At 42.3% G+C, this 26,834-nt stretch overlaps 1 protein-coding gene across 1 annotated transcript in view; it reads right to left on the reverse strand.

Annotated features, from left to right (window-relative positions):
* Positions 1–19,903: 19,903 nt before the first annotated feature.
* Positions 19,904–26,834, reverse strand: part of LOC145398960 (zwei Ig domain protein zig-8-like) — a 55,670-nt gene continuing 48,739 nt past the window's right edge. Inside the window, exon 7 of the mRNA XM_080271696.1 lies at positions 19,904–20,007. Coding sequence (XP_080127822.1) covers positions 19,904–20,007 — 104 coding nt within the window. The remainder of the gene's footprint in view (positions 20,008–26,834) is intronic.

The following is a 26,834-nucleotide window of genomic DNA, read 5'->3' on the forward strand; positions in this document are numbered from 1 at the left end:
GACTGAAAAGACTAAGTCTGCATTCGCTAGAGAGGCGTAGAGTAAGGGGAGACTTAATTGAGGTGTTTAAGTGGATGAATGGTATAAATAAGGGAGATATTAGCAAGGTACTTAAAGTGAGCATACAGGATAGAACTAGAAATAATGGTTTCAAACTAGAAAAATTCCGTTTCAGTAAGGAAATCGGTAGAAATTGGTTTGGTAATAGAGTAGTAGACGAATGGAATAAGCTACCTAGTAAAGTAGTTGCTGCCTCTTCCATTGAGAGTTTCAAGCATAGGCTAGATAAGCATATGACAAGTAAGGGGTGGATATAGAATAAAGAAAATCTTATAACCAATACTAATTCAAAAAATTTTCTTTTCAGGTTACACTATGATAGTCTCTATTCTCCTTTCACACTTTCCTGTAAAATGTCCACGCCAGTTTTTCTATACGGCGTGGTGTTCTTTCTGACTTTTTCCTGCCGGCTTCGGCTGGAGGGTTTGGAGGGCGGGGGAGAGCCTTCTTCTTTGCTGTCCTTATCTCATTCTAGTAGTTCAGTTACTCTTCTAGGAGCTGCCTAGCATGGGCCAACCGGCCTACTGCAGTTATCCTCTCTTCTTATGTTCTTATGTTCTTATGTTCTCTCTCTCTCTCTCTCTCTCCACATGGTAATTTCCTCATCCCCATCTTCCTCCTCCTCCTCCTCTCTCCTCACTTTCCATTCATTATTCTTTACTTTCATCCTCTTTATTTCAAACTTCTGTTCCTTCTTCACCTCGAAAGAAACTTTATGCTCGTATTCTCGTCGGTTAAGGAAGCTCCCTAGCACCTTTTCCTTGGCGATTTATTTTTGGACATGGCTGGTTAATAAAAATCTGTGTTATTTGGGTATGGTGGTATTCGAATTATTTCAATGACACCGACGAGGATAGTAAGAGGCAGTAAGTAAAATAAATCGCTTAGAGAGAGGTGTTAGGGCGCGTCCTTAACCGGGAATGATACAGGCCTTAGATTTAATACCTATCGACTACACGTTAAGGCACACAGTTGACTATTTTGTATTCCAAGTCCAACTCTTCCCCTTGAATATGAAGTACAACCATCGAATTAACATCAGGTCCCTATTTTACTACTGGGATAACATTGATAAAAGGGAAATAATGCTCACGTGCCAGACCAACCCAAAACTTGATCTCGGGTTCGCCTAGGCACGCGCTGGATGTGCTAACCAATGCAACACCACAGCCACCCTCGTCCTTTGTACTCCTTTGTATTCCCTTGTATTCCTCGTGCCGGCAGCCGTATTCTAAGTGGCGTAGGAGGCCTCTTACCCATTTTTTAGCGATTTATTTCACACAACTTCACATTACCTTCTGTGTTATTTATATAGTATGCATATCGACATGGTTGGCATCAATAATATATAAGGGATTTAATCCCTGAGCTAGGCATTTATGGCCATATAGCCCCGCTAGGTTACAGGAGCGCGCTACCACTCCCGGCACGGCAGTCCCGGGCGAGGCTCGAACTCGCAATCCCCCGATCACGACTCCGATGCTCTACCACTGAGCCACCGTGCCCCCTCAATAATATATAAGAAGTCTGCAGAATAATTCGGTAAGGAAGAGGCGTTACGGAATCTTCAGGGCCTCTCATAATACGACTTTGACTTACAAGGAAAGCGTCTCCTTCCTCCTCCCCTTCTTCCTCCTCCTCCTAATTCTTCCCCACCCTTCTCCTCTTCCTCCTCCTCCTCCTCATCATCATCATCATCATCATCATCACCACCACCATCACCAACTCACCATCATCGCATTTCCTCTCCACTGTTCATTATCATCATCATCATCATCATCATTACCTTCATCATCACCATCTTTCCCTTCCACTCCTCTCCTCCTCCTCCTCACCATCATTATCATCATCATCATCATCATCTTTCCCCTTCTTGTCCTCCTCCTCCTTACCAACTTCACCATCATCATCCCTCCCCCTTCTCTCCTTCTACTCCCTGCCCTCACCATCATCATCCCTCCCTTCCCTTCCTACTCCTCCTTACCCTCCTCCTCTTCCTCCTCTCCTTCTTATAATATTCTTCCAAGCACTCACCAGCAAATCACATTGTCTCCAAGATCTTTCAGCATTTGCCCTCGTCTTTGGGTCGTCTTCCGTTTTCTTTAAGGCAGGACTCCTCTATTTACTGTTTTGATGTCATTCTTCTGCCATATTTTGAAAGTATATATGGATTTATTTATTTGCTTATCTTTATTTATTTATTTATTCTTTTATTTTATCTTTATTTTTGCTTCTCCATACACTTTCTTTCACGGGCTAACTTTATCGATGTTTGTGATGTTAGTTTTTTGCGACACAAAGAAAAATGATATCCGATTGTCCCTCTTCTTTCCTCTTCCCTTCTTCCTCCTCTTCTTCCTCCTCCTCCTCCTCCTTTTCCTCTTCTTCTTCTTTTTCTTCTTCTTCCTCCTCCTCCTCCTCTTCCTCCTCCTCCTCCAAGCAGGTGGAGTGGGAAACGTAATGGGCAGGTAGAGTCGCGGGTCAGCGGGCAGGTATGCAATATAGGCAGGTGGTGAGAGGACACGCGCACACACACACACACACACACACACACACACACACACACACACACACACACACACACACACACACACAGCTGTTTAAGGAGATAATTCAACCCGTGTACGTACAGCGAACTTAAAAACGTAAACATAAAAAAAAAAGAAGAATGAAATTAGATTATATAAGACATCATCGTATTGTAGTAGTGGTAGTAGTAGTAGTAGTAGTAGCAGTAATAGTAGTAGTAGCAATAGTTACAGTAGTAGTAGTAGTAGTAGTAGTAGTAGTAGTAGTGGTAGTAGTAGCAATAATAGCAGTAGTAGTAGTAACAGTAGTTGTGTCCCCAAGCTGATGTGCACCTAAACCCAGTCGACTACAGGCTGGGTTGTCCTTTTCCTGCAGTCCACCATCCGCCTTTCGGGGGATAGGGAGGACGCTGATGGACGCTTGCATACACAGGTGCCACCACGTGAAGGCGTCCCCATCCACCACCACGTCATCGAACTGAAGGGGTTAAATAGATCGTCCTTGTAGATAAAGAAATAATGAAAAGAAGACACGAGGGTGTGGGTAAAAATCTGAACTCAAAACGTAAAAAGCTAATAGACAGACAGATAGATAGATAGATAGACAAACAGATAGATAGATAGATAGATGGATGGACAGATAGACAGACAGATAGATAAAATGCTGGTGAAAGGAATGGCTAGCCTGTGAGTGAGCTGCAAAAAGGAAGCAAACATGCAAACACTTGGAGGCTGTTTGTGTTTGTGACAGCTGGGCAATGACTCTCTCTCTCTCTCTCTCTCTCTCTCTCTCTCTCTCTCTCTCTCTCTCTCTCTCTCTCACTTTTTTCTCGTGTATATAATTTTCTCTAAATATTTTCCTTCCCTCCTGCCACTTCCCCTGTGCCTTTAGTCCTTAATATATTTCCTCATTTTTGGTCACTGTTCTATCTATCTATCTATCTGTCTCTCCATCTATGTCGACCTCTCTCTCTCTCTCTCTCTCTCTCTCTCTCTGGCGATGACATTTTCCCTGGGTTTATATTTTTCACATCACTGTAAACGATGCAGCAAAGATCAGAAATACATTTGTTGTTTTCGTTAATTTTTATCTTAACTCTCGCTACCATGGACGTTATTATTATTATTATTATTATTATTGTTCAGCGTGGCATAAGAGGCTTTGTAACACCTTCTCATGAGCAATTTATTTAGTGTATCAAATCTTAATATGAACAAATTGATAATAATAATAATAATAATAATAATAATAATGTAATCGAACTGTAGGTGTTAAATACTGTAAGGCGTCGACTCTTATTTATATTACCGGAAAACAAGTAATAAATATTAATTCTCCTCCATTCCAGTAACACACTCTTAGGTTGCGTCCTCACCGAATGTTTGCTGGTGCGGTCAGGCGTGGGCGGGAGTTTTGTTTTAAGCCCAGAGAAGAAGAGGCACAGGCGGGTGAGGGCGGACACGTCTATGGGTTAAAGCGGACGCACCAGCAAGCACTTGGTATGGACACTGCTTTAGATTACCCCCCCCCCCGCTTCCACCCAACTCACCTCCATCCTTCATCCAACTCCCAAACTCTAATGGGATAATAATACCAAACAGAGCTGTGTGTGTGGCGACCCTAGCCCCCCCCCCCACCTGGCAAATTCTACACTAGTTTCCCCTTCCATTTATCCCGCAGACAGTAACAGGGGGTGTTATGGTGTCTCTGAACTATCCCCTAATAATTGCAAACTTGGGGCCTGCTTGTGCCTGTGCGTGAAGCCTTGAACTTTGTAAATTTCGACACCCTGCGGGGGAAGTTAGAATGGCCCAAGTTACCCCCAGCACGCACGCCCTTGACCAATACTCGCTGGTCATTCGTTCTCGGGGAGGTGGGGCTGGGGTTGGGTGGGTGTGGGGGCAAGATGGAGGGTGAGGAGCGGGGGGTTTGAAGGAAAAGTGGGTGTATTTTTGGATATGGCCGGTCAATATCCATTTGTACGTTATCTATGCAGAATATGGTGATTTTAGAGTGATTTATGTAACACGGAGGAGGACAGTAAGGCGTAAAAGGTAAAATAAGTCGCTTGGGAAAAGGTGCTGGGGTGCTTCCTTAACCAAGAGGAGAGTATACCCTGTGAAAATGAGTCTTATAGGAAAAGTGGACTGAGTGCAGCGAAGGTTTACATGCAGAATAATCCCCAGGAGAGAGAGTGTTAGTGGGGAGGGTTAAGAAATGTGCGTGGGGGATAAAGGAATGGGTGGAATGAACTGGCACTGTGATAGGAAGGGGGAAGAGGCACTGGCAGTACACCCCGCAAAAATGAGAGCTGTGGGATTAATAGTTTGAGTGCTATTTCAAAAAACCTTAACAACAACAACAAGAACGAAATAAACTCACGTTGCTCTCATTGATCTTGCGTTTTGTACTTGGGTAAAAACATAACTTCCTCGGGGTGAAAGGGTTACTGGAGGGAGGGAGAGGGGAGATCACGGAGGGGGGGAGACGACAGGGGGAGGAGATAAGAGGGGGAGAGATGACGTGGGGAGAAGGGGAGATGACAAATACCGACCCTACCCCCGATGGCAGCCCTGTACAATTTACAAGTGTGGAGGCGGCGACACAGCATCCATCCCTCTCCCTTACAAAACTGATTTACAAAAGCTGTCAGCGCTAACTTCTCGTCAACGAGGTCTGTATTCTCGTTGTGGAAGCTCCCCTAACATCTTTCCCTTAGCGATTTATTTTTGGGATACGGCTAGTTAATATTTTGTATGTTATTTATGCGGAATATGGTGGTATTTGAATGATTTGGATGCACACGTATGGAAAGTAAGGAGTAATAGGCAAACTAAATCGCTTAGGAGGTGTTAGGGAGCTTCCTTGACCGACAAGAATACGGACCCAAAACAAGGTGACTCAGAGGAAATGCTGCCTCGTCTCTTCGTATACTGATTTATTACTCGTATTTTAGTATGAAAGGTGTCTTATTATTCTTCCACTGATTTATAACTCTCACACTCCCGTGACTCACTCTGACTCCTATCACTCATGCCAGAAGAGTTTTATCGTACATGCGAGAAAATCGGAGCACCAAAAATATATAAACTATCGCGAGTAATGATTTGGCTAGGTATTACTAAAAATCGTATTTAATTTCAGCTTACGACGGACAAGATTACTTAAATCAGGGGAATTCACCGCAACCAAAGGGTTAACTTCTCAAGGTAGGGTCAACTCTCTTATCGAGTTCCAATCAATGCCTGACAATTGTATGAAACTGAGTGGGTTATAGGAGCCGGACTCAACCCTCTCAATGCCATGACTTGTATTCCATTTCATTCTTGCTGTTTCCTGACGATTTTACCCTGCATTGACGAGCACCCTAGTTGTGATGAGGCTACTGAAGCTTGTCTTTCTCACCTCAAATTTGAAAATCTCTCCAGAAGTTAAATCGAATCATCTGGAGACAGCAAAAAAAAATAATAATAATATCATCGGTCTCAAGGGGTTAATTATCCCCGTTAACGAGGTTGGATGGAGGTTGCGAATTCACTCGTGTCTGTCTGTCAATATGTAAACAAGATTTCTCGAAAAGTTGATGCTAAATTTCATGACATGTGGGGGATATGCGGGCAGTGGGTCAAGGTACAGTTGATTGAAATTTTGAGGTGGATCCGAATCTGAAGCCAGGACTAAATCATGTTACTGGCGTTGGCAGGGGTATGCGCTCTCTGAGACTGTGTAACAGATAGGATTGAGATCGTTGGATTAAGTATGTGAAGCTGTAAACGTATTCTTCTGGTGGGAAAGAGGAATTACACTGGTGAGTCATAAGTTCTATTGGCCTTGGCGGAGGTATGCCATCTGTGAGTGATTCCTGGTCGCTTCTGGACCTCTCCTGCCTTCACCCATTCCTACTTTCGCATATCAATTCCTCGACCCGACCTGAAGCGACCTGACCATCACCACGCCCTCTGAGACTGACAGGCAATCAAGCTTCCTGTTACCTCAAAAAAAGACTCTCCCAGGTAACTGTCTGGCTAATCCACATTCGCTGTGTTGTGTACTGCTGCGGACATAAATACTGATCCACTTCGTAACAATAAAATAATGAAGGTGAATAAAACGCTCAGGCTGCAAGAAAATGAGAAAAAGATATAAGAAAAGAAAAATCCTTCCATGCACCTATCTGCCTAATCCACACTCGCAGCTACAGGTAACAGTTCCGAACATAAATAATCTGTCTGTCTATTTATTGCCAGACGCCTTAATCCCATACGGGGTGGCCACAAACAAATCGCCTCCACGCCGCCCCGTCCCCCGCTATTTCACTGACCTGCTCCCAGCTCACACACCCCCTCCGTCAAATACCTCTCCACTCCATCCCTCCATCTCATCCACTTTATAACGATATATACGGGATAACTGAGTAATGAACTTCTAGATAGAGTGATGCAGTATATGGTATTCAACAGACTTTTCAGAATAGTATGGCAATGTTCCATATCTGTTCACCTGTAAACTGTGCGATAATCACGTCCGCACCTGTATGCATGTAGTCAATGGTTTATTTACACCGTCTCGAAGATGTGCCAAGACCTGGTGAAATCTTGGTAAGTTTGTAGTAGTAGTAGTAGTAGCAGTAGTAGTAGTAGTAGCGGGTGAAATGGTTGGCATTGAGCTTTAATTTGAGCCTCTGAATACCAAATTACAGTCGGCGTGTTTTCACCTGAAGGAAATGGCCCACTCCTACATCTTAAAGACATTTTTGCATGAATTTCGATGGGCCATAATTATGAAGAATGAGTCTCCTTGGTTACTAGTCAAATCGACCCTCCAAACTGACCACACTTGACCATCGACTGAGCTGAGAGAGAGAGAGAGAGAGAGAGAGAGAGAGAGAGAGAGAGAGAGAGAGAGAGAGAGATGGCTACTGATATATATTATGGTTAGAGAAAAAATAAGAGTTAGATTTGTGCCTACTGACTACACGAGGATCATTAACCCCCTCACGGTCGCGCCAACTCTACTGGTGTACTTTGGCTATCACCCCATCCCATGTAAACACCCACCCCACATCACTCCACATCACCCCACCCCATCCATCACTTCAGGCCACATCACCCCCATCCTATTTATCGCCCCACCATCACCCCACTCCATCTATCACCCCACCATCACCCCATCTTTCACCCCACCTCACCCCTCTCCCCATATTGGCGGGGGTGACGTGGACAAAACCAATATTAATGCCTCTCTCTCTCTCTCTCTCTCTCTCTCTCTCTCTCTCTCTCTCTCTCTCTCTCTCTCTCTCTCTCTTCAGAATCAACCAATAATGCTAGCCTAAAACACACTAGTTCCCCCCGGCAATATAACCACACTATTGGTACTGTCTCTCTCTCTCTCTCTCTCTACTTTTGTTCCTCTGCCAGTTTCCCTCCCTTCATACCGCTATCCCACATTCTCTCTCTCTCTCTCTCTCTCTCTCTCTCTCTCTCTCTCTCTCTCTCTCTCTCACTTTTTCTTCTTCTGTTTTTTCCTTTCTTCTCTTTTTTTTTCTTTTATTGTTCCCTTCGCCTTTTTTCCTTTCATTGATCCTTTCTTAAACCTTCTTCTCGTCTTTTTCTTTTTTCTCGTCTGCTTTCTTCATCTCTTCCTTTCCTGTCCATCTCTCGCTTTCGCTTCCTCCTCTTCTTCCTTTCTTCTTCTTGTTTTCCCTCTTCTTCTTCTTCTACTTCCTCTTCTTCCTCTCTTTCCCTCTTCACCTCTGCTCCTCCTCCTTCATTCCTCCTCTCCTCTCTTCCTCTTCACTCCTCTTCAATCATTTTCCCTCCTCTTTTCATCTCTTCCCTTCGTTCATCTTGTTTTCCTTCCTCCTTTCTTATACTTCCTTCTCTTCTCCTCGTGCTCCTCTCTTCTTCTTCTTCTCTCCTCTTCCTCCTCCACCCACCCCTCTGCCTCCATACCCCTAGCTTATTATCATCTCACAATTCCTTCTCTCTAACACCACCTGCTACCCTCTCTCTCCTCCTCCTCCTTCTCTTCCTCCTCCTCTTCTTCTTCTAGTTCTTCTTCTTCCTCTTCTTCTTCCTCTCCTCCTCCTCCTCTTCTTCTAGTTCTTCTTCTTCCTCTTCTTCTTCCCCCTCCTCCTCCTCCTCCTCCTCCCATCCACTTTCCTCTTCCTCTTCTTCTTCCACTCTCATTTTCTTCCTTTTCCTTGCTTTCAACACTTCCTCACTCCTCCTCCTCTTCCCTCCTTCCATCTCTTCTTCCCTCCTCTTTCCCTCACCCCTCTACTATTCTCCCTCCCCCTCTCCTTGCATTTTCCCCCCTCCTCTTTCCCTTTCTCTCCTTTCTTCTTTCTCTTCTCCTCCCTTTTTCATTTCCCTTTTCGTTTTTTTTTTTTTTTTTTTTTTTTTTTTTTTTTTTTAGTCCTTCCTTTCCAGCATCTCCTTCCTACCCTTAGCCCTTCCTCCTTATCTCCCCTCCTTCTCTCCCCTTCACTACTCCCCATCCCTTTCACCCCTCCTCTTCCTCTCCCCGTCCCTCGTCTCCTTCCTCCTCCCCCATCCTTCTCTCTTCTTTCCATGTCTTCATCTCTCCGCCTTCCTTCCCTTCTCTCCTTCCCCTTAGACCTTCCTCCTCCTCTCTCCTCCTTCTCTTCTTGCCAATCCTTCTTCCATCTCTCCCCTTTTCCTCCCTCATTGTCTTTCCATTCCTCCTCCTCCTCCTCCCTCCTCTTCTTATCTCCTCCATCTCTCCTCCTTTCCTCCCTCCTTCTCTCTCCGTTCCTCCTCCTCCCCCCTCCTCTTCTTATCTCCTCTAACCCTCTCTCCTTCTTTCCGCCTTGCTTTTCTCTCCATTACCTCCTCTTTCCATCTCTCCTCTTTCCTTCACTTTTCTTCTTTTTCACCCTTCCTCCTCCTCCTCCTCTTCTTATCTCCTCCTCCTCCCTCCTTTCTCTCCATTCCTCCTCCTCCTCCTCCTCCCTTCTTTTCTTTCCATTCCTCCTCCTCCTCCTCCTCTCCTTCTTTCCTCCCTCCTTTTCTCTCCGTTCCTCCTCCTCCCCCCTCCTCTTCTTATCTCCTCTAACCCTCTCTCCTTCTTTCCGCCTTGCTTTTCTCTCCATTACCTCCTCTTTCCATCTCTCCTCTTTCCTTCACTTTTCTTTTTTTTCACCCTTCCTCCTCCTCCTCCTCTTCTTATCTCCTCCTCCTCCCTCCTTTTCTCTCCATTCCTCCTCCTCCTCCTCCTCCCTCCTTTTCTTTCCATTCCTCCTCCTCCTCCTCCTCCTCTCCTTCTTTCCTCCTTGCTTTTCTCTCCATTCCTCCTCCTCCCTCCTCTCCTTATCTCCTCCATCTCTCCTTCTTTCCTCCCTCCTTTTCTCTCCATTCCTCCTCCTCCTCTTCCTCCAGTTATATACAGTAATGAAAATGCTAGTTCTATAATTGTTTAGCCGAGGCCAATTTCCCTGCCTCCTCACTTTTACCTCTCCCTTCTAATTTACTCTCTCCCTCTCTCTCTCTCTCTCTCTCTCTCTCTCCGCCATATCCCTGTTCCTCTTAATTGTTACCTTTCACATTTAATTTCCTTCTATTAATAGTTACCACTCTCTCTCACTCTCTCTCTCTCCCTCTCATTACTTCCTTATTTCCATTAATTGTTACTTTCTCTTTTTTTCTTACATCTTTTAGTCGTTACATCCTCTCTCTCTCTCTCTCTCTCTCTTACTCTCTCTCTCTCTCTCTTACTCTCTCTCTCTCTCTCTCTCTCTCTCTCTCTCTCTCTCTCTAATGGGTTTTGCTTCTGTTTACTTCTGATTATTATTATATTTTTCTTCTATACTCCTCTCACATCAACTTGGCCTAAAATTGACATCTCCCCATCTTGAACGCTGAGATGTGGCAAGAAATTAACACAGGAATATGCTGCTAGTCACGAAGAAGTGCTATGGAAAGGATGCAGAGCCGTAGTATTGTCTTTGTCACTGTGCTACGCGAAATAATCTGCAAAAGGACGAAAATATCTGAGAAACTCCTTATCGTGTTGTAATATGTATCTCTTTCGTTCACTTAAATCCTCTCTTTCGTTCACTTAAATCCTCTCTCTTTCGTTCACCTAAATCCTCTTTCCTTCGTTCACTTAAATCCTCTCTCTTTCGTTCACTTAAATCCTCTCTCTTTCGTTCACTTAAATCCTCTTTCGTTCACTTAAATCCTCTCTCTTTCGTTCACCTAAATCCTCTCTCTTTCGTTCACCTAAATCCTCTCTCCTTCTTTCACTTAAATCCTCTCTTTCGTTCACTTAAATCCTCTCTCTTTCGTTCACTTCTACTATGGGAGAGATTTTCGTCCTTTTGCATCTTATTTCCCGTAGCTCAGTGGCTCTACATCTTTTCCACAGCACTTATTCGTGACTAGCATCGCACTTGCGTTGAATTCTTGTTACAGCTCAGCGGCCGAATTTGCCAGTACTACGGCTCTACATCTTTTCCACAGCACTTCTTCGTGACTAGCATCATACTCCAGCGTTAAATCTCATGTCACAGCTCAGCAATCTAGGCGGAGAGGTGGCAATTTTAGGCCAAGTTAGGATGGACAGAGTATAGTTGGGGGAGAGTTAATTTGGCTTTAGGTCAGGTAAACTTAACAGAATTCGCAAAAATATTCCTCCCTCACAATTCTAACCCTCACACGGTCGCCTGTGTTCCAGTGTTTTGTTCCAGACGATTTTGTTCAGCTGAGTGGGTCATAGGAGCCTGGGAGTGATGAACAAGAAATAATAATAATAATAATAATAATAATAATAATAATAATAAACACTCATCTGTACACGAGAATTATGAATGACACAAAGTCAGTGAGAGCAGTGGAAATGAGTTACTTGAGAGGAGCATGTGGAGTGACGTGGAGGGACAGGTTGACGAATGAAGAAGTGAAGGAATGTTGTGGGGTGGATGTGGATGTGGTTGAGAAGATTAGGAGAAATACACTGAGGTGGTTTGGACATGTGGAGAGAATGGAGAATGAGAGGCTGACTAAAAGGGTGTATGTAGGTGAGGTGGAGGGAGGGAGAGGGAGAGGTAGACCGAGGATGAGGTGGAGGGATGGAGTTGAGGTATATGAGGGAGGGGGAGGTGAGTTGGGGGGAGGGTAGTCAAATGGTGGGTGACAGAGTGACTTGGAGGCGTTTTGTCTGCGGCCACCCTTTGCGGGATTAGGGCGTCGGCTATAGATAGATAGATTATTGTAGACAAACTGAAACTAACTAGAAGTGCTTTGAGAGAGAGAGAGAGTGTGTGTGTGTGTCTTGGAAGAGCGGGAAACAATATCAACCAACTGAACTGCGTGTTTTTTTTTTCTTTGCTTTTCTCCTCTCTCTCTCTCTCTCTCTCTCTCTCTCCCCATTCCAGCCATCTTCCCCCTCCCTGTCCCCTCTCCCACCTTTTCCCCAATCCATCTGGCTCCCTCTTTTTTTTTTTTTTTTTTTTTTTTTTTTTTTTTTTTTGAGGCGGGGAAATGGGACACCTAACTGCCTAACAACTACCCTTATTTTTTTCCGTGATTTTTTCTTACTATTTTCCATTTTGTCGTTCTAATTAATTTTGGTTTTCAATTAATCTGATTTCCCGAAAAATTTATATATACTAGTAATTTTTTTTCCTTCTTTTCTTATTTTTTTATTTATATTTTATTTTCTTCTTTGTTTTTCTCATTATTATTTTTTCTTCTTTTTTCTTATTTTTAATTTTTTCTTTTCTTATTCTTTTTTTCTCATTTATTTTTTCTTTTCTTATTTTTTCTTCTCTTCTGAATTTTCTTTTCTTCTTTTTTCTTATTTTTTCTTATTTTCTCCATTCTTCTCTTCTTACTTTTTTCTTTTCTAAATTCTTTCTTTTCTTTTCTTGTTTCTTTTTTCTTCTCATTTTTATCTTCCTATTGTTTCCTTTCTTCTCTGCTTATTTCTTCTCTTCTGAATTCCTTCTTTTCTTTTCGTATTTTTTCTTTTCTTGTTTTTCTTCTCATTTTATTTCCATTCTTCTTCTTTTCTTATTTTTTCCTTCTAAATTCTTTCTTTTCTTCCTCCATTATTTTTTTCTTTTCTTCTTTTCCGCCTCATCGTCATCAACTTTTTTTTTTTTTTGTGGCTATAAGTACTACGTAATGGCGTGAATATACTGGATTTTCGACCTTACGGACTTCGATCGTTTGTTCCATCCTTCTGTCTCCCTTTACTGTCCGTCTGTCTGTTCATCCGTGTCACCTATCTATCTATCTGTCTGTCTGTCTGTCTGTCTACCTACCTCTAGTTTGTCTGTTCGTCTGTCTATCTCTTGTTTGTCTCTGTCCGCCTGTCTATCTCTAGTGTGTGTGTGTGTGTGTGTGTGTGTGTGTGTGTGTGTGTGTGTGTGTGTGTCTGTCTGTCTGTCTCTCTCTCTATCTCCACCTGCCACATCTATAAAACTTCCTGTCTCCCTTTCAATGTTAAGCATTTTATTTTCCTCCTATCAAACTTTTTCAATGATTTTTATTATTATTTTTTTTTTCAGTATTCTTTGACAAATTAAATCTCAAAAATTATACAGTTCCCATCAACTATTTTCATTCAAGACGCCTTTTTCCTTCACCCAGAGGACGTCTCTGTATTTATTTACCTTAGGGGAAGATGCTGAGGGGCGCCTTCACGTGGTGGCACTGATAGGAGGTGGAGCTGCCCGGCTATACAAGAATCCCTCAGTCTCCCCTCCCCTCCCTATCCCCCGACAGGAGGATGGTGGAGAGAAGAAGAAGGGGAGTTTTAGCCTGCAGTCCTCTGGGTTCTTGAATTAGGTATTAACTTTTTTTTTTTTTTTTTGTCCGATTCTGGGCATAGGCTTCACAACTTGCTCCCATGGCCCAGTAGTCCTCCTACATACCATACACCTCAACATGTCACCACTTCGGCACTAACACCCACCGTCCATATTGAATAGCCTACATGCTAGGGCTGTCTCATACAGGACTGGTGTATTGGTATTAGCGGGGGTATTTTTATGACATGTCGGCGGGTCTTCTGGTAGATCAGTAAAGTCTGACTTTTATGAAATTCAAATCCTTAAACTGTTCCCTGCCCCAGCGGGAATTTGAACCTGGGTCCAGTAAGACCGCAGGCCACCTCTCTACCGACTGAGCCACCGCCTCCCCCATACAGCTCACTAGAGTCACACAGCGTTATAGATGGAGTTTAATGCTTGAGTTGCTCCGATCATGAAAGAACTAAAGCCTGTTGCGTCCCTTTTTTTTTTTTCTTTTTTTTTTTGGTCAAATTTCACTTGTCGTAAACACGTAAAATCGTTTTCTTTGTTATTAATAAAATCTAACTTGTTGAAAGCATGTGAAATGATTTTTGTGGAAAACATGTAAAATATCTTTCACGTCATTTCAAGTCAACAAATTTGCTATGGGTGAAGAGTGACGAGGGGAAACTAACTTTGCCACGAGTCTGACCGGCACGAGAACCGACCTTGAGGCAGACACCAGGTACGATCTTCCCTGGCATTGAAGAGGGGCCTCCACGCGGTGGCACTGTGACGCTGGACGAGGCAGCTGCGGCTTCAACTCAGCGGCCAAACTTGCGCATATCTACTCGCGCCTCGCCGTGGGAAGGACACATCTCCGACCCTGGCGAGGCACTGTCTCCCACAAGGGGGCACCACATCCCTACACGGTGTACTGTATCCGTAGGTCGGCCTCAAAGAAGCAGTTGTTTGCCTGTGGTCGACGGGTGTGCTCGGGACTAAGCAACAACAACAACTTTCTCCTCCCAGACCCAGGCAAGGCAGACCACTAGCCTACACTCAGACCAATTTGCGGTCACGTGTGTGTGTGTGTGTGTGTGTGAGAGAGAGAGAGAGAGAGAGAGAGAGAGAGAGAAGAGAGAGAGAGAGAGAGAGAGAGAGAGAGAGAGAGAGAGAGAGAGAGAGAGAGAGAGAGGTACCAGTTCGGGTTAGTTAGCGAAGCAGGTCTAGGTTAGGTAGGATTTGGGCTAACTTGCTGGATGATAGAAAGTTAGAAGGTAGTGATAAAGTTAGACACACACACACACACACACACACACACACACACACACACACACGCACACACATTATTTTTACACTTCACTATTACACACACACACACACACACACACACACATACAAATTATTTTTACACTTCACTATTACACACACACACACACACACACACACACACAATTATTTTTACACTTCACTATTACACACACACACACACACACACACACACACACACACAGAACCAGCTCTACTACATCTTAAAAATACTTCTAAAACCAGATGTTGCAGCTGCACCATTAAGGGGCAGTGCCTGTTACCTTCGTCTTAATATTGTCTGGAGGAGGAGGATAACTTGTGGAGGAGCAGATGGACGGTATGGGGAGAGGGGAGAAGAGAGGGGAGAATGAGGGAGAGAAGAGAGGGAAGAAAAGGGGAATGATGGGGAGAAGAGGAGGGAAAATGCTGGGATGAGAAGAGGGGAGAATGAGAAGAGGGGAGAATGAGAGAGGGGAGGTAAGAGGGGAGAATAATGGGGAGAAGAAAGACTAAGAAATGAGATGAGAAGAAAATGGGAGAAATGATGGGGAGAAGAGACGAGAAAGAAGAGGGGAGAATGATGGGGAAGAGGGGAGAATAAGGGAGAGAAGGGTGGGGGGAGAATGTGGGAGAGAAGAGAAAGGAGAGGAGAGAAATAATGATAATAAGAGAAGAAGAAATGGAAGAGGGGAGAATGATGGAGAGAAGAGAAGGAAGAGGGGAGAATGCTTAGGGAGAAGACGGAAGAAGAGAGAAGAAAGGAGAGAATGATGGGGAGAAGCAGAGAAAGAAGAGGGAGAAAAGAAGGGGGGAAAATGATGGGGAGAGAATGGGAAGAGAGGAGGAAAAAAAAATGATGGGGAGAAGAACAAAAGGGAGAGGGAAAACAGAGGGAAGGAAAAGATGGAAAAAGAAAGGAGGAGGAGGAGGAGGAGGAGGAGGAGGAGGGATGGTGAAAGGAAGAAGCTAAAGAAAAAGAAGGAAGGAAGTAGGGAGAAGGAAGGAAGAGGGGGAGGAGGATAAGGAAGCAAAAGTGAAGGATGAAAGGAAGAAGGAAGAAAGAAGAATAAAGAGGAGAGGAAGAGGGTGGAAGAGAGTAAAGGAAAATGAAAGATGGAAATTCGAGAGGATGCATATAAAAAAAGGGAAAGAAAACATGATAGAAAAAAAACAAAAAACAAAAAGACAGTTTGGAAAAGGGGAGACATGCGAGGAGACAGATCGAGTGTCAGAAAAAGGGGTTATGAAGAAATATGGGTGTATGGGATGTCTGGAGGGGTTTGGGATGAAGGGAAGGGAAGGGTAGATAAGGGAAGGCAGGGAAGGGAAGGGATGGAGAGGGGAAAGCGGGTGAAGGGAGGAAGGTAAGGGAAAACAAGTGGAGAGGTGGGGGAAGAGAGAAGGGCTGGGAAGGGAAGGGAAGGGAAGGGAAGGGATGGGAAGGGAAGGGATGGGAAGGGAAGGGAAGGGAAGGGAAAGGATGGGAAGGGATGGGAAGGGAAGGGAAGAGAAGGGAAGGGAAGGGAAGGGAAGGGATGGGAAGGGAAGGGAAGGGATGGGAAGGGAAGGGAAGGGATGGGAAGGGATGGGAAGGGAAGGGAAGGGATGGGAAGGGAAGGGAAGGGAAGGGAAAGGAAAGGAAGGAAAGGATAAGGAAAGGGGTGAAAAAAAAATGCAATGGAAGGGAAAGGAAAGGAATGGAAGGGAAAGGAAGGGTAAAAGTAAAGGAAAGGCATGGGAGGTAAAAAGGGAGGAAAAGAAAGGAGAGGGAGATAAAATGGAGGAAAGGAAAGGGAGGAGGGGTAAAAGGGGGAGAAAAGGAAAGGGAGAAAGGGTAAAAAAGGGAGGAAGAGGAAAGAAAAAATGGGTAAAAACGAGGAAAGACTGAGGATGTTAAAGACAAGATTAAGGAAAATACGGATATAAACGAGCCGTATGACAAGTGGATTTGGAAGACTCCCTAATGCCTCTTCCTCAGCGATTTAGTCAACACATAACATCCCAGAACCGACGTCTAAGCTACCAATGCAAAATAAATCGGCATTAAAACGACACAACATACAAGAGAAGGTAAGGTGTAAGAGGCAAAATAAATCGACAAGGGAGAGGCGTTACGCAACACCCCCTGAGCAATGCCGCGTAACTCATTTTCCCTAACTTACGAGCTCACTAAAGTACGGCGTGTCTGCCCCTCTCCCCTGTTCTAGTGTGTTCTAGTTTCATTTACTCTAGAACTTGTGACAGCCTAACACGCACCTCCCCCGGGGCTGAGGGAAGACTGTGCACTCGCTGTATTGCCGTACACAAGGGATGTTGTTAAAAATAGGTAGTGTGTGACCCTTGGGGGGGAGGGAGAGAGAGAGAGAGAGAGAGAGAGAGAGAGAGAGAGAGAGAGAAAGGGGGGGTACAACAAAACAAAACATGGGACTAAGGTTTTATATATATATATATATATATATATATATATATATATATATATATATATATATATATATATATATATATATAAACACACACACACACACCTATACCTCCAGCCAGATTAAGCCAGTATAGGGGATGGTTGGGGTTTATTGCTCACGTAATGCCACTCAGAGATGAGTGACGTTAGTCACTCTCATCTTAAATGTCAGGTCCAACTTGCCTAGCCCCGGGCTCCGACGCTCCTCATGGGGCAACATAGGATTGGATGATGATGATGATGAATAGTAACAATAATAATAATAACTAGAGGCCCCTCCCTAAGGGGGGAATCACACCAGCCGAGAGCCGATACATATCTAGCGCGGCTCGGAGTATGACCCTGACCTTGACCTACTTTCACCAATTTCGAACTCGTCCTAGATTCTCATCCCCACTTCACACCAGTACAATTTTGTGATGGTGTCCTGAGCGGTTGCGAAGTTATCGTGCTATTAGACACACAGACAGACAGACAAACTGAAAACAATACCAGCTTCGCAATCGTAGCTGGCAATAATAAAAACAAAATAAAAAATAAATAATAATAAATCCACATACTCACTGCAAATTACAGAAGGCTGCACAGACGAGACGAAAATGCATGACCGGAAACCTTACCTCCCCGTACTGGCGTGGCCAACTCACCGCCTAGCAGTTGTGTTGCAAGCAGCCTCGCACCTCCTAGGCCACTGAAGGGGATGGAGAGCGTACAATCGTGGTCAATAATCCTTTTACACATAGGGATTTCGGAATTAATGGGCCAAAATTCGAATCCTTCCCACCAGACTTAATTTTACTGGTTATTTTTAGCAAGATTCCATATGAGAGAGAGAGAGAGAGAGAGAGAGAGAGAGAGAGAGAGAGAGAGAGAGAGAGAGAGAGAGAGAGAATCCCTAAATAATGACACAGAACAAGATAACAGAACAACAAATGGCAAAAACAACACAATTATAAAATACGCTCTGAAAAATACCTAAAAACTGTGGTATGGAAAAAAAAAAAAAAAAAAGTGAAAGAAATAATGAGCTGGAAAAAGAGAGAAAAGATTACAAATTTCCACAAAAGGAATTTAGCAAAGGAAAGGTAAATATTATGAACTTATTCTCTCCATATCTCTTTGAATTTTCCTTAATAATTTATGTGTACTTCCTTCCAAATCAGGGCATGCAACAAGGAATTTTATTACTTTACTACTACTACTACTACCACTACTACTACTACTACTACTATTACTGCGACTACTACTACTACTACTATTACTACTACTATTGTTGTTCTTGTTATTATTATTATTATTATTATTATTATACAAAATCAGGGCATGCAACAATTTTGGAATAATTATTATCATTACCATTATTATTATTACTACTACTACTACTACTACTATTACAACTATATACATAAAAAGGAAGATAAAAACACCCCCAGTACGTGACACCGTATATTCCTTAAGAATTAATACACAAATACTTCTCCACAATATATATATATATATAGGTGTGTGTTTTTGTGTGGATGTATTCAATGCTTACGGCCAACATCTATACAGGAAAATCTTATATTTGTAATAGAAAAAACTCCTGGATGTAACAAAATGTAATAAATGTACACCTGAAGTACTCTGACCCAACACAGGTGAGGACTGCATTCTTCCTAATTAACCCCTTCACTCTGATGACGTATTAGATTAGCTTTTTCCTGCTAACTCCAAGCTATAATATTGGATTAGGCTGATGGGAAACTGATCGGAAAAGGATAATCATCTATTGAATGTAAGAATTGTATGGATTTTATGGGCGAAAAATAGTGATTGAACACTGAAAAGATTTGCAGGGGATAGTACCAAAAAAAAAAAAAAATGTATAAAGCTATACTGAAAAGATTTATTGGCGATCATAGTGTAAAAAAAAGTCGTATAAGCGACAATGGCAATCATAAATTAAGGGCTAAAACTGAAGACCACATAAGCCAATGATCGTATAACAGAGATCGTATAATGAGGGTTAATATCGTATAACGGGGATTGTATATCGGGGTAATATCGTACAGGAGGGTAATATTATCGTATATCAGGGTAAAATTATTATATAGTGGGGTCAAGTGTATTCACCTTAGGGAACACGTCTCATACTGAAGGAAATTTAACCCTTCAGTTTAAAAAAAATCTCCTTTGGAAAATAGAGTCTGGAAATAGCAAGGATAAGATATACAAAATGTGTCATCAGACTGAAGAGGTGAATGATGCTCAGTAACACCTTTTCTTTACCAGTTTTAGTTGGTAAGTTAATATATATATTTTTTTTTCTCACACACACACACACACACGACATCAGTATCATACACGAGATTAATAAAGTAAAACAATGGAAATAAATCGCTAAATAAGAATTGCAGGAAGACCCCTTAACTCGAGGAATACCATGAGGCAAGGAGGCTTCGTTGCACCTCTTCCTTAGCGATCCATTTTATACCTTTATATTCTCTTGTATGCTACTTATATCTTTGTTGTGTGTAAATTTCATGGAAGAAAACAAACGCACCACATAATAATAATAATAATAATAATACTGTAATAATAATAATAATAATAATAATACTGTAATAATAATAATAATAATAATAATACTGTAATAATAATAATAATAATAATAATAATAATAACAATAAACTGGTAAGAAATAGGTGTCACTGAGCCGCCTAAACCCACTAAACCACGGCTCCAACTCTCTCTTTCTACACGGCATATAAAACGGACAGGTGTGGGCGGCGGTCAAATCATCTGGCGGCCAGGTGAGCAGCCAGGAGGAGGAGGGGGGCGGGGGAGAGCCAGGTGGTGGGGGGCGCGGCGCTCTCGTGGTGCATCGCCGCTGGGAACTGCTCTGTAGGGGGGGCAAGGGGGGGTTACGGGGTTAGTGGGTTAGATGAGGAAAACCGTCTACAGGTAAGTAATTAATCCAACAGGTGTTAAATTCACTACAAGAGGGTTCCCATAAAAGATAAAGTACTACGATTTTTAATGTGTTAGCTGAAGAAAATCGTCTGATGGGGAGAAAATAAGACTAATCGAAAGAAAAACTACGAGGCTTAATGTGTTAGTTGAAGGAAATCGTCTGTGAAAGGGAGAAAATAACGAAGCATAATCTTTAAAAATTACAAAGGGAGGGGTGTTAGTGCCTTGAGGGAAATCGTCTGATGGGGAGAACACAGTAAGGCATAATCGAAAGAAAGAGGTTGAATGTGTTAGTTGAAGGAAATCGTCTGTGAGAAAATAATGCGGGATAATCTTTAAAACAAAATATGATGGAAGGGGTGTTAGTGCACTGAGAAATAGTCTGGCAATACTTAGAAATGTAGCGTAATAATCCATCCTACAGAAAGGGGTATTTTAAATTACTTCACTACAAAAGACATGGTTGGTGGGTCGGCTGAGGAAAACCGTCTGGATTTAGTTATGAAGGTTAATAACAGTGACTACAAATGTTAATAACTTCCCCTAGAGAGAGTTAAATTACTTCACTACAAAAAGCATGGTTGGTGGGTTAGCTGAGGAAAATCGTCTGGAAGGAGCTACAAAGGTAATAATCTTTCCCACAGAGGGGACGATTAAACTGCTTCACTACTAGAGGAATAGAGAGGGTTTTAGTGAGTTAGATGAGGAAAACCGTCTGAGGATAAATAGTAAGGTGAAAAAATCCATCCTACTGAGAGATTTCCTTAGCAATGAGAGGGGACTGGTTGAAGAAAACCGTCTAAAAGTTGACGGAAAAGTTAATGCCATCCTATTCAGATTTTTTTCCAAAGCTGTGAGAGGGGGTGTTAGTGTATCAGCTGAAAGAAATCGTCTGCATGGATATAAAGTCAATAATTTTCCTACACAAAGGATTATTACACAGCACCAGTACAAGGCGAACAGAGGGATGTTAGGTGAAGGAATTCGTCTGAGGGTTAGTAGGTGAGCTGAGAAAATCGTCAAGTAGGTGAGCTGAGAAAAATCGTCCAGAAAGTGAGCTGAAAAAATCGTCCAGAAGTAGGTGGGCTGAAAAAAATCGTCCAGAAGTAGGTGAGCTGAGAAAAATCGTCTAGAAGTAGGTGAGCTGAGAAAAATCGTCTAGAAGTGAGCCGAGAAAAATCGTCTAGAAGTGAGCTGAGAAAAATCTAGAAGTAGGTAAGCTGAGAAAAATCGTCTAGAAGTGAGCTGAGAAAAATCGTCTAGAAGTGAGCTGAGAAAAATCGTCTAGAAGTGAGCTGAGAAAATCGTCTAGGTGAGCTGAGAAAATCGTCTAGGTGAGCTGAGAAAAATCGTCTAGAAGTAGGTGAGCTGAGAAAAATCGTCTAGAAGTGAGCTGAGAAAAATCGTCTAGAAGTAGGTAAGCTGAGAAAAATCGTCTAGAAGTAGGTAAGCTGAGAAAAATCGTCTAGAAGTGAGCTGAGAAAAATCGTCTAGAAGTGAGCTGAGAAAAATCGTCTAGAAGTGAGCTGAGAAAATCGTCAAGGTGAGCTGAAAAATCGTCTTGTAGGTGAGGTGAGAAAAGTCGTCTAGAAGTAGGTGAGCTGAGAAAAATCGTCTAGAAGTAGGTGAGCTGAAAAAATCGTCTAGAAGTAGGTGAGCTGAAAAAATCGTCTAGAAGTAGGGAAGCTGAGAAAATTGTCTAGAGGTAGGTGAGCTGAGAAAAATCGTCTGAGAAAAATAGTCTAGAAGTAGGTGAGCTGAGAAAGTCTGAGAAAAATAGTCTAAAGTAGGTGAGCTGAGAAAAATCGTCTAGTAGGTGAGCTGAGAAAAATCGTCTAGAAGTAGCTGCCAAAGTTAATAAATCCGCTTACAAATGGCCTAATTAAACAGCTTCAATACGAACAGCAGGGTTAGTAGGACAGCTGAGGAAAATGATCTGAAGGTAAATTTGAAAACCCACACTAAGGAAGGCAGTAAATTTAAAAAAAAAAAAAAAAATTCCTCCCCAAAAATAATTATAACAGTAGATATGCAATTTTTTCCTATGCAAGGAAACCATGTAAACTACCTACCATGGGATCACGTTCCCCTATTTTTGGTTTTTATTTTGATTTGGGGGAGGGGCACGTTCCCAAAATATCGCTTTACGGATGCGAGACCACTGTACACCATGGACTAATATATCGAGGCCATATCTTCCCTCTGTACACTATTTTTGAGAAATTTTAAATACATGAAGGGGCCTGGCCCCCCCTAAAAATCATGGCTGGAAAACTGAGAATATTAGATGACCTTCCGTATTACCAGACGAACTTACCTGGGGAGTTTAATTAAAATCTAGAACACACACACACACACACACACACACACACACACACACACACACACACACACACACACACACACACCGCCCTCCCTCGCACGACTGCTATAAAGGGAAAATGGACTAGCTGAGGAAAATCGTCTGAAAGTTGCTGTAAAAATGAAAGGAGAACCCACTAAAGGGGAAAAAAAATCGCATCGCTAAGAGAGATTAATCCTAAGCTGAGAAACAGGTGAGAGAGAGAGAGAGAGAGAGAGAGAGAGAGAGAGAGAGAGAGAGAGGAACTGAAGAAAATCGTCTGGAGCTAACTGGATGTAATGACATCGTACTGAAGGGGGTTAAACACATGGATTTAAAAGACTGGAGATCATAGGCAATGGGAAAGCAGAGAGAGAGAGAGAGAGAGAGAGAGAGAGAAAGTCTGCAGCTAACTGGATAATAAATCGCACTGAAGGGGTTAAGATGGCTCGAAGACGGAGAAGTTTTCCCTAAGAATATAAAAAAAAATTACCAAGAGGGGAGAAAACACAAAATAAATAAATAAATAAAATAAAACAATGAAAAAAGAAAAAGAAAGGAGAAAGGACGAAGAAGGGAAAAACCAAGACAAACGAAAGAAAAAATAAGGAATAAAGAAGAGACTTAAGAACTAAAGAAAAAGTAAGAAAGGTAAAAGGAACGAAGAAATCACAGAATAAAATAATAATAATAATAATAATAATAATAATCGTGATAATGTTAGTTCAATTAAATTTGTAATGACGATGCTCTTGATGAAGGCTACGTGATTAAGCTAATTATAAAAAGTGCTTATTTAATGATGACAATTTATTAGGTCAACGGTGATTACAGTATTATTCGGTCTATTACACAAACAGTAATTATAACTCTCTCTCTCTCTCTCTCTCTCTCTCTCTCTCTCTCTCTCTCTCTCCCCGCCTCTAACTCTCGTCCTCTACAGTACTATTCTCCACTTTTCCCCCTACCTCACTCTCCTCCTCCCCCTTTCTACTTCCTCCTCTTCCATCATCGTCTTCACCCTCTCTCTCTCTCTCTCTCTCTCTCTCTCTCTCTCACTTCCTTCACTCTCCTCTCTCACTTCCGTCACCTGTCTCCAACCTCCTCCTCCTTCTTCCCCTCTTCCACCTTTCCTCCTCCCTCACTCATTACCTCCCTAGTCTTTCTCCCTCAGCCTTCCCCTCCTCTCCGTTTCCCTCCCTACCTTCCCCCTCTTCTTCCCACCTCTTCACTCTCATCTCCCTCTTCCTTCACTTCCCTTCAACCTCTACCTTTCTCTTCCCCCCTTTCCACCTCCCTCCTTCTTACTCTCTCCACATCCCTCCTTCCTCCCTCTTTCCCCCTCCTCTCCATTTCTCCCTCCCTCTTCTTCCCACCTCTTCACTCTCCTCCCCCACTTCCTTCACTTCCCCACAAAGACCCGCCTCTCGCTAGATATATAAAATTGGCTCCGCTATTGAGAACTGGAAATTATGGCAGGATTAAGGTGTGTGTGTGTGTGTGTGTGTGTGTGTATGTAGTTTTCCCTTCTTCGATGATGCTGATCACGACAACGACATGATGATGATGATGATAAGAGAGATAATGATGACAAAGATGATGATGATGATGATAAAGATGACAATGATGATGATAATGATGATGGCAATGTTGACAATGATAATAATGATAACGATGACAATGATAATGATGATGATGATAAAGATGACAATGACGATGATGATGACAATGACGATGATGATGATAATGATGATGATAAAGATGACAACGATGATGACAATGATGACAAAGATGATGATGATGATAAAGATGATGATGATGACCGGATTGAAGTATTTCTTGGTAGACAAAATAAAAATAATTTCTGTATTTTTTTCTGCCCATTCTGATAATCTGATATATATAGTAATTTAAAGAAGGCCTAAAATCTATGGTTATTTTAGGGGTTACTGCTTTGTACGGGTTGGTATAGAAAATGGAAGAAGGAATACTTACCATCATCATCATCAACAGTAACAAGAAAGAGCACTCATCATCATAATCATCATCATCAACAACAACAACAAGAACAAGAAAGAGCACTCATCATCATCATCATCATCAACAGTAACAAGAAAGAGCACTCATCATCATTATCATCATCATCATCATCATCAACAACAACAACAACGGTAACAAGAAAGAGCACTCATCATCATCATCATCATCATCAACTGCAACAAGAAAGAGCACTCATCATCATCATCATCATCATCAACTGTAACAAGAAAGAGCACTCATCATCATCATCATCATCATCATCATCAACAACAACAGTAACAAGAAAGAGCACTCATCATCATCATCATCATCAACAACAACAACAGTAACAAGAAAGATCACTCATCATCATCATCATCATCATCATCATCATCATCAACAACAACAGTAACAAGAAAGATCACTCATCATCATCATCATCAACAACAACAGTAACAAGAAAGATCACTCATCATCATCATCATCATCATCATCAACAACAACAGTAACAAGAAAGATCACTCATCATCATCATCATCATCATCATCATCAACAACAACAACAACAGTAACAAGAAAGATCACTCATCATCATCATCATCATCATCATCAACAACAACAGTAACAAGAAAGATCACTCATCATCAACATCATCATCAACAACAACAGTAACAAGAAAGAGCACTCATCATCATCAACAACAACAACAGTAACAAGAGCACTCATCATCATCATCATCATCATCATCAACAACAACAGTAACAAGAAAGAGCACTCATCATCATCATCATCATTACCATCATCATCACTACCACCACCACCACCACCATCATCATCATCATCACCACCACCACCACCATCACCATCATCATCATCATCACAAACACTAACAACATCAACACTAAAAACAACACCCCATCACCACAACTATCACTATCATCATCATGAGAGAGAGAGAGAGAGAGAGAGAGAGAGAGAGAGCATAATTACAAAATACACAATGAAATAAAACGATTGATGGAAAAAAAAATAATGCAACAGATTACACTCTTCCATACGCCTTTATTTCCAGTTTATATGTATTGGCTAGTTTCCCCTGAATTATTTTTATCGTTCTCCATTTTCTGTTCGATGCGTAGGTCTCATTTCTTCTCTCTCCTTTCTCAAATCCTTTTCCGAAAATTCTTTGTATTTCTCTGTCTGTCTGTCTGTCTGTCTCTCTTTCCTTTCTCATATCCCTCTCGTTTTCATTTTCCGAAAATCTTTGTATTGTCATTCTCTCTCTCTCTCTCTCTCTCTCTCTCTCTCTCCTTTCTCAAATCCTTTTCCTCTCCTCCAAATAATCGTTGTATTCTCTCTCTCTCTCTCTCTCTCTCTCTCTCTCACACACACACACACACACACACACACAGATCCTTTTCCAAATAATCTTTGCATTGTCACCTCTCTCTCTCTCTCTCTCTCTCTCTCTCTCTCAGATTTATATAGTTTTAACTGCCTGTGGGATGCCTTCATAAACTCTAAAAAGTTACTATGTAATAGTGTTTTCATTTATTTATATATTTTACTGATGAGGGAGAACCATTAGGAGCGGCCCCGTCCGTCTGTTTCTCACTAAAGCTTTTCGAATACGAGGCGTTTATCTCCCGTAGACTTCAGCGACTTTTGCGAAACCCTCACGTCCGCAGACAGCGATTTTGGCGAAGTCGTCATTTTAGGGCCCTGAAGTTCCCGCATCTTTTTTTTTTTAATGTAAATCGTTCTATGATGATTCTTGTTTTTTTTTTTTTTGTCTGGATGATTTTTATTTCCACTACTACCACACCACCATATTTATTATTATTATTATTATCATTACTACTACTACTATCCCATTGCAAAAAAAAAAAAAAACACGTACGAGTCACCAAAAATGGCGGGAAAAAGCCAGGCAGCGTCACACCGCAACATTACAACCATATTCCACGAGGCGCCAAGAATTTCGCTCCGGCCCGCTAACCACGCCGCCATGACACACAAAGGGTTTTTCGTGATGTTGGCTGCCTCACTGCTGGTCCTTCCCCCCCTCCATATCCCCCCCTTCCCCCCATCTCCCCTCCCACCACTTCCCCATCCCCCTCCCCTCCTCTGTCTGGCCCCCACTGCCTCCTCCTTCCCCCTCCCCGCAAGGACGTTTGAATTTCGAGTCAACTGTCAGTGCTTAAATTTATCGTTTCCTTTACACGTTTTTTTTAGGCGAGTTTCCCCTGTTCCATTTTCTTTTTTATATTCTAGCGTTTCTCTCTCTCTCTCTCTTCGTGTCTCCTGTCCAATTTCCCTTTAAAATTATCGTTTATATTATACGATTCTTTCCAGCTGAGTCTCCCATGTTCGATTTTCTAGATTTATCGCTTCCTT

This window comes from Coenobita brevimanus, chromosome 5 (genome assembly GCF_032717465.1).
Source record: "Coenobita brevimanus isolate Jiangsu-jjx chromosome 5, ASM3271746v2, whole genome shotgun sequence".
Classification (NCBI taxonomy): Eukaryota; Metazoa; Arthropoda; class Malacostraca; order Decapoda; family Coenobitidae; genus Coenobita; species Coenobita brevimanus.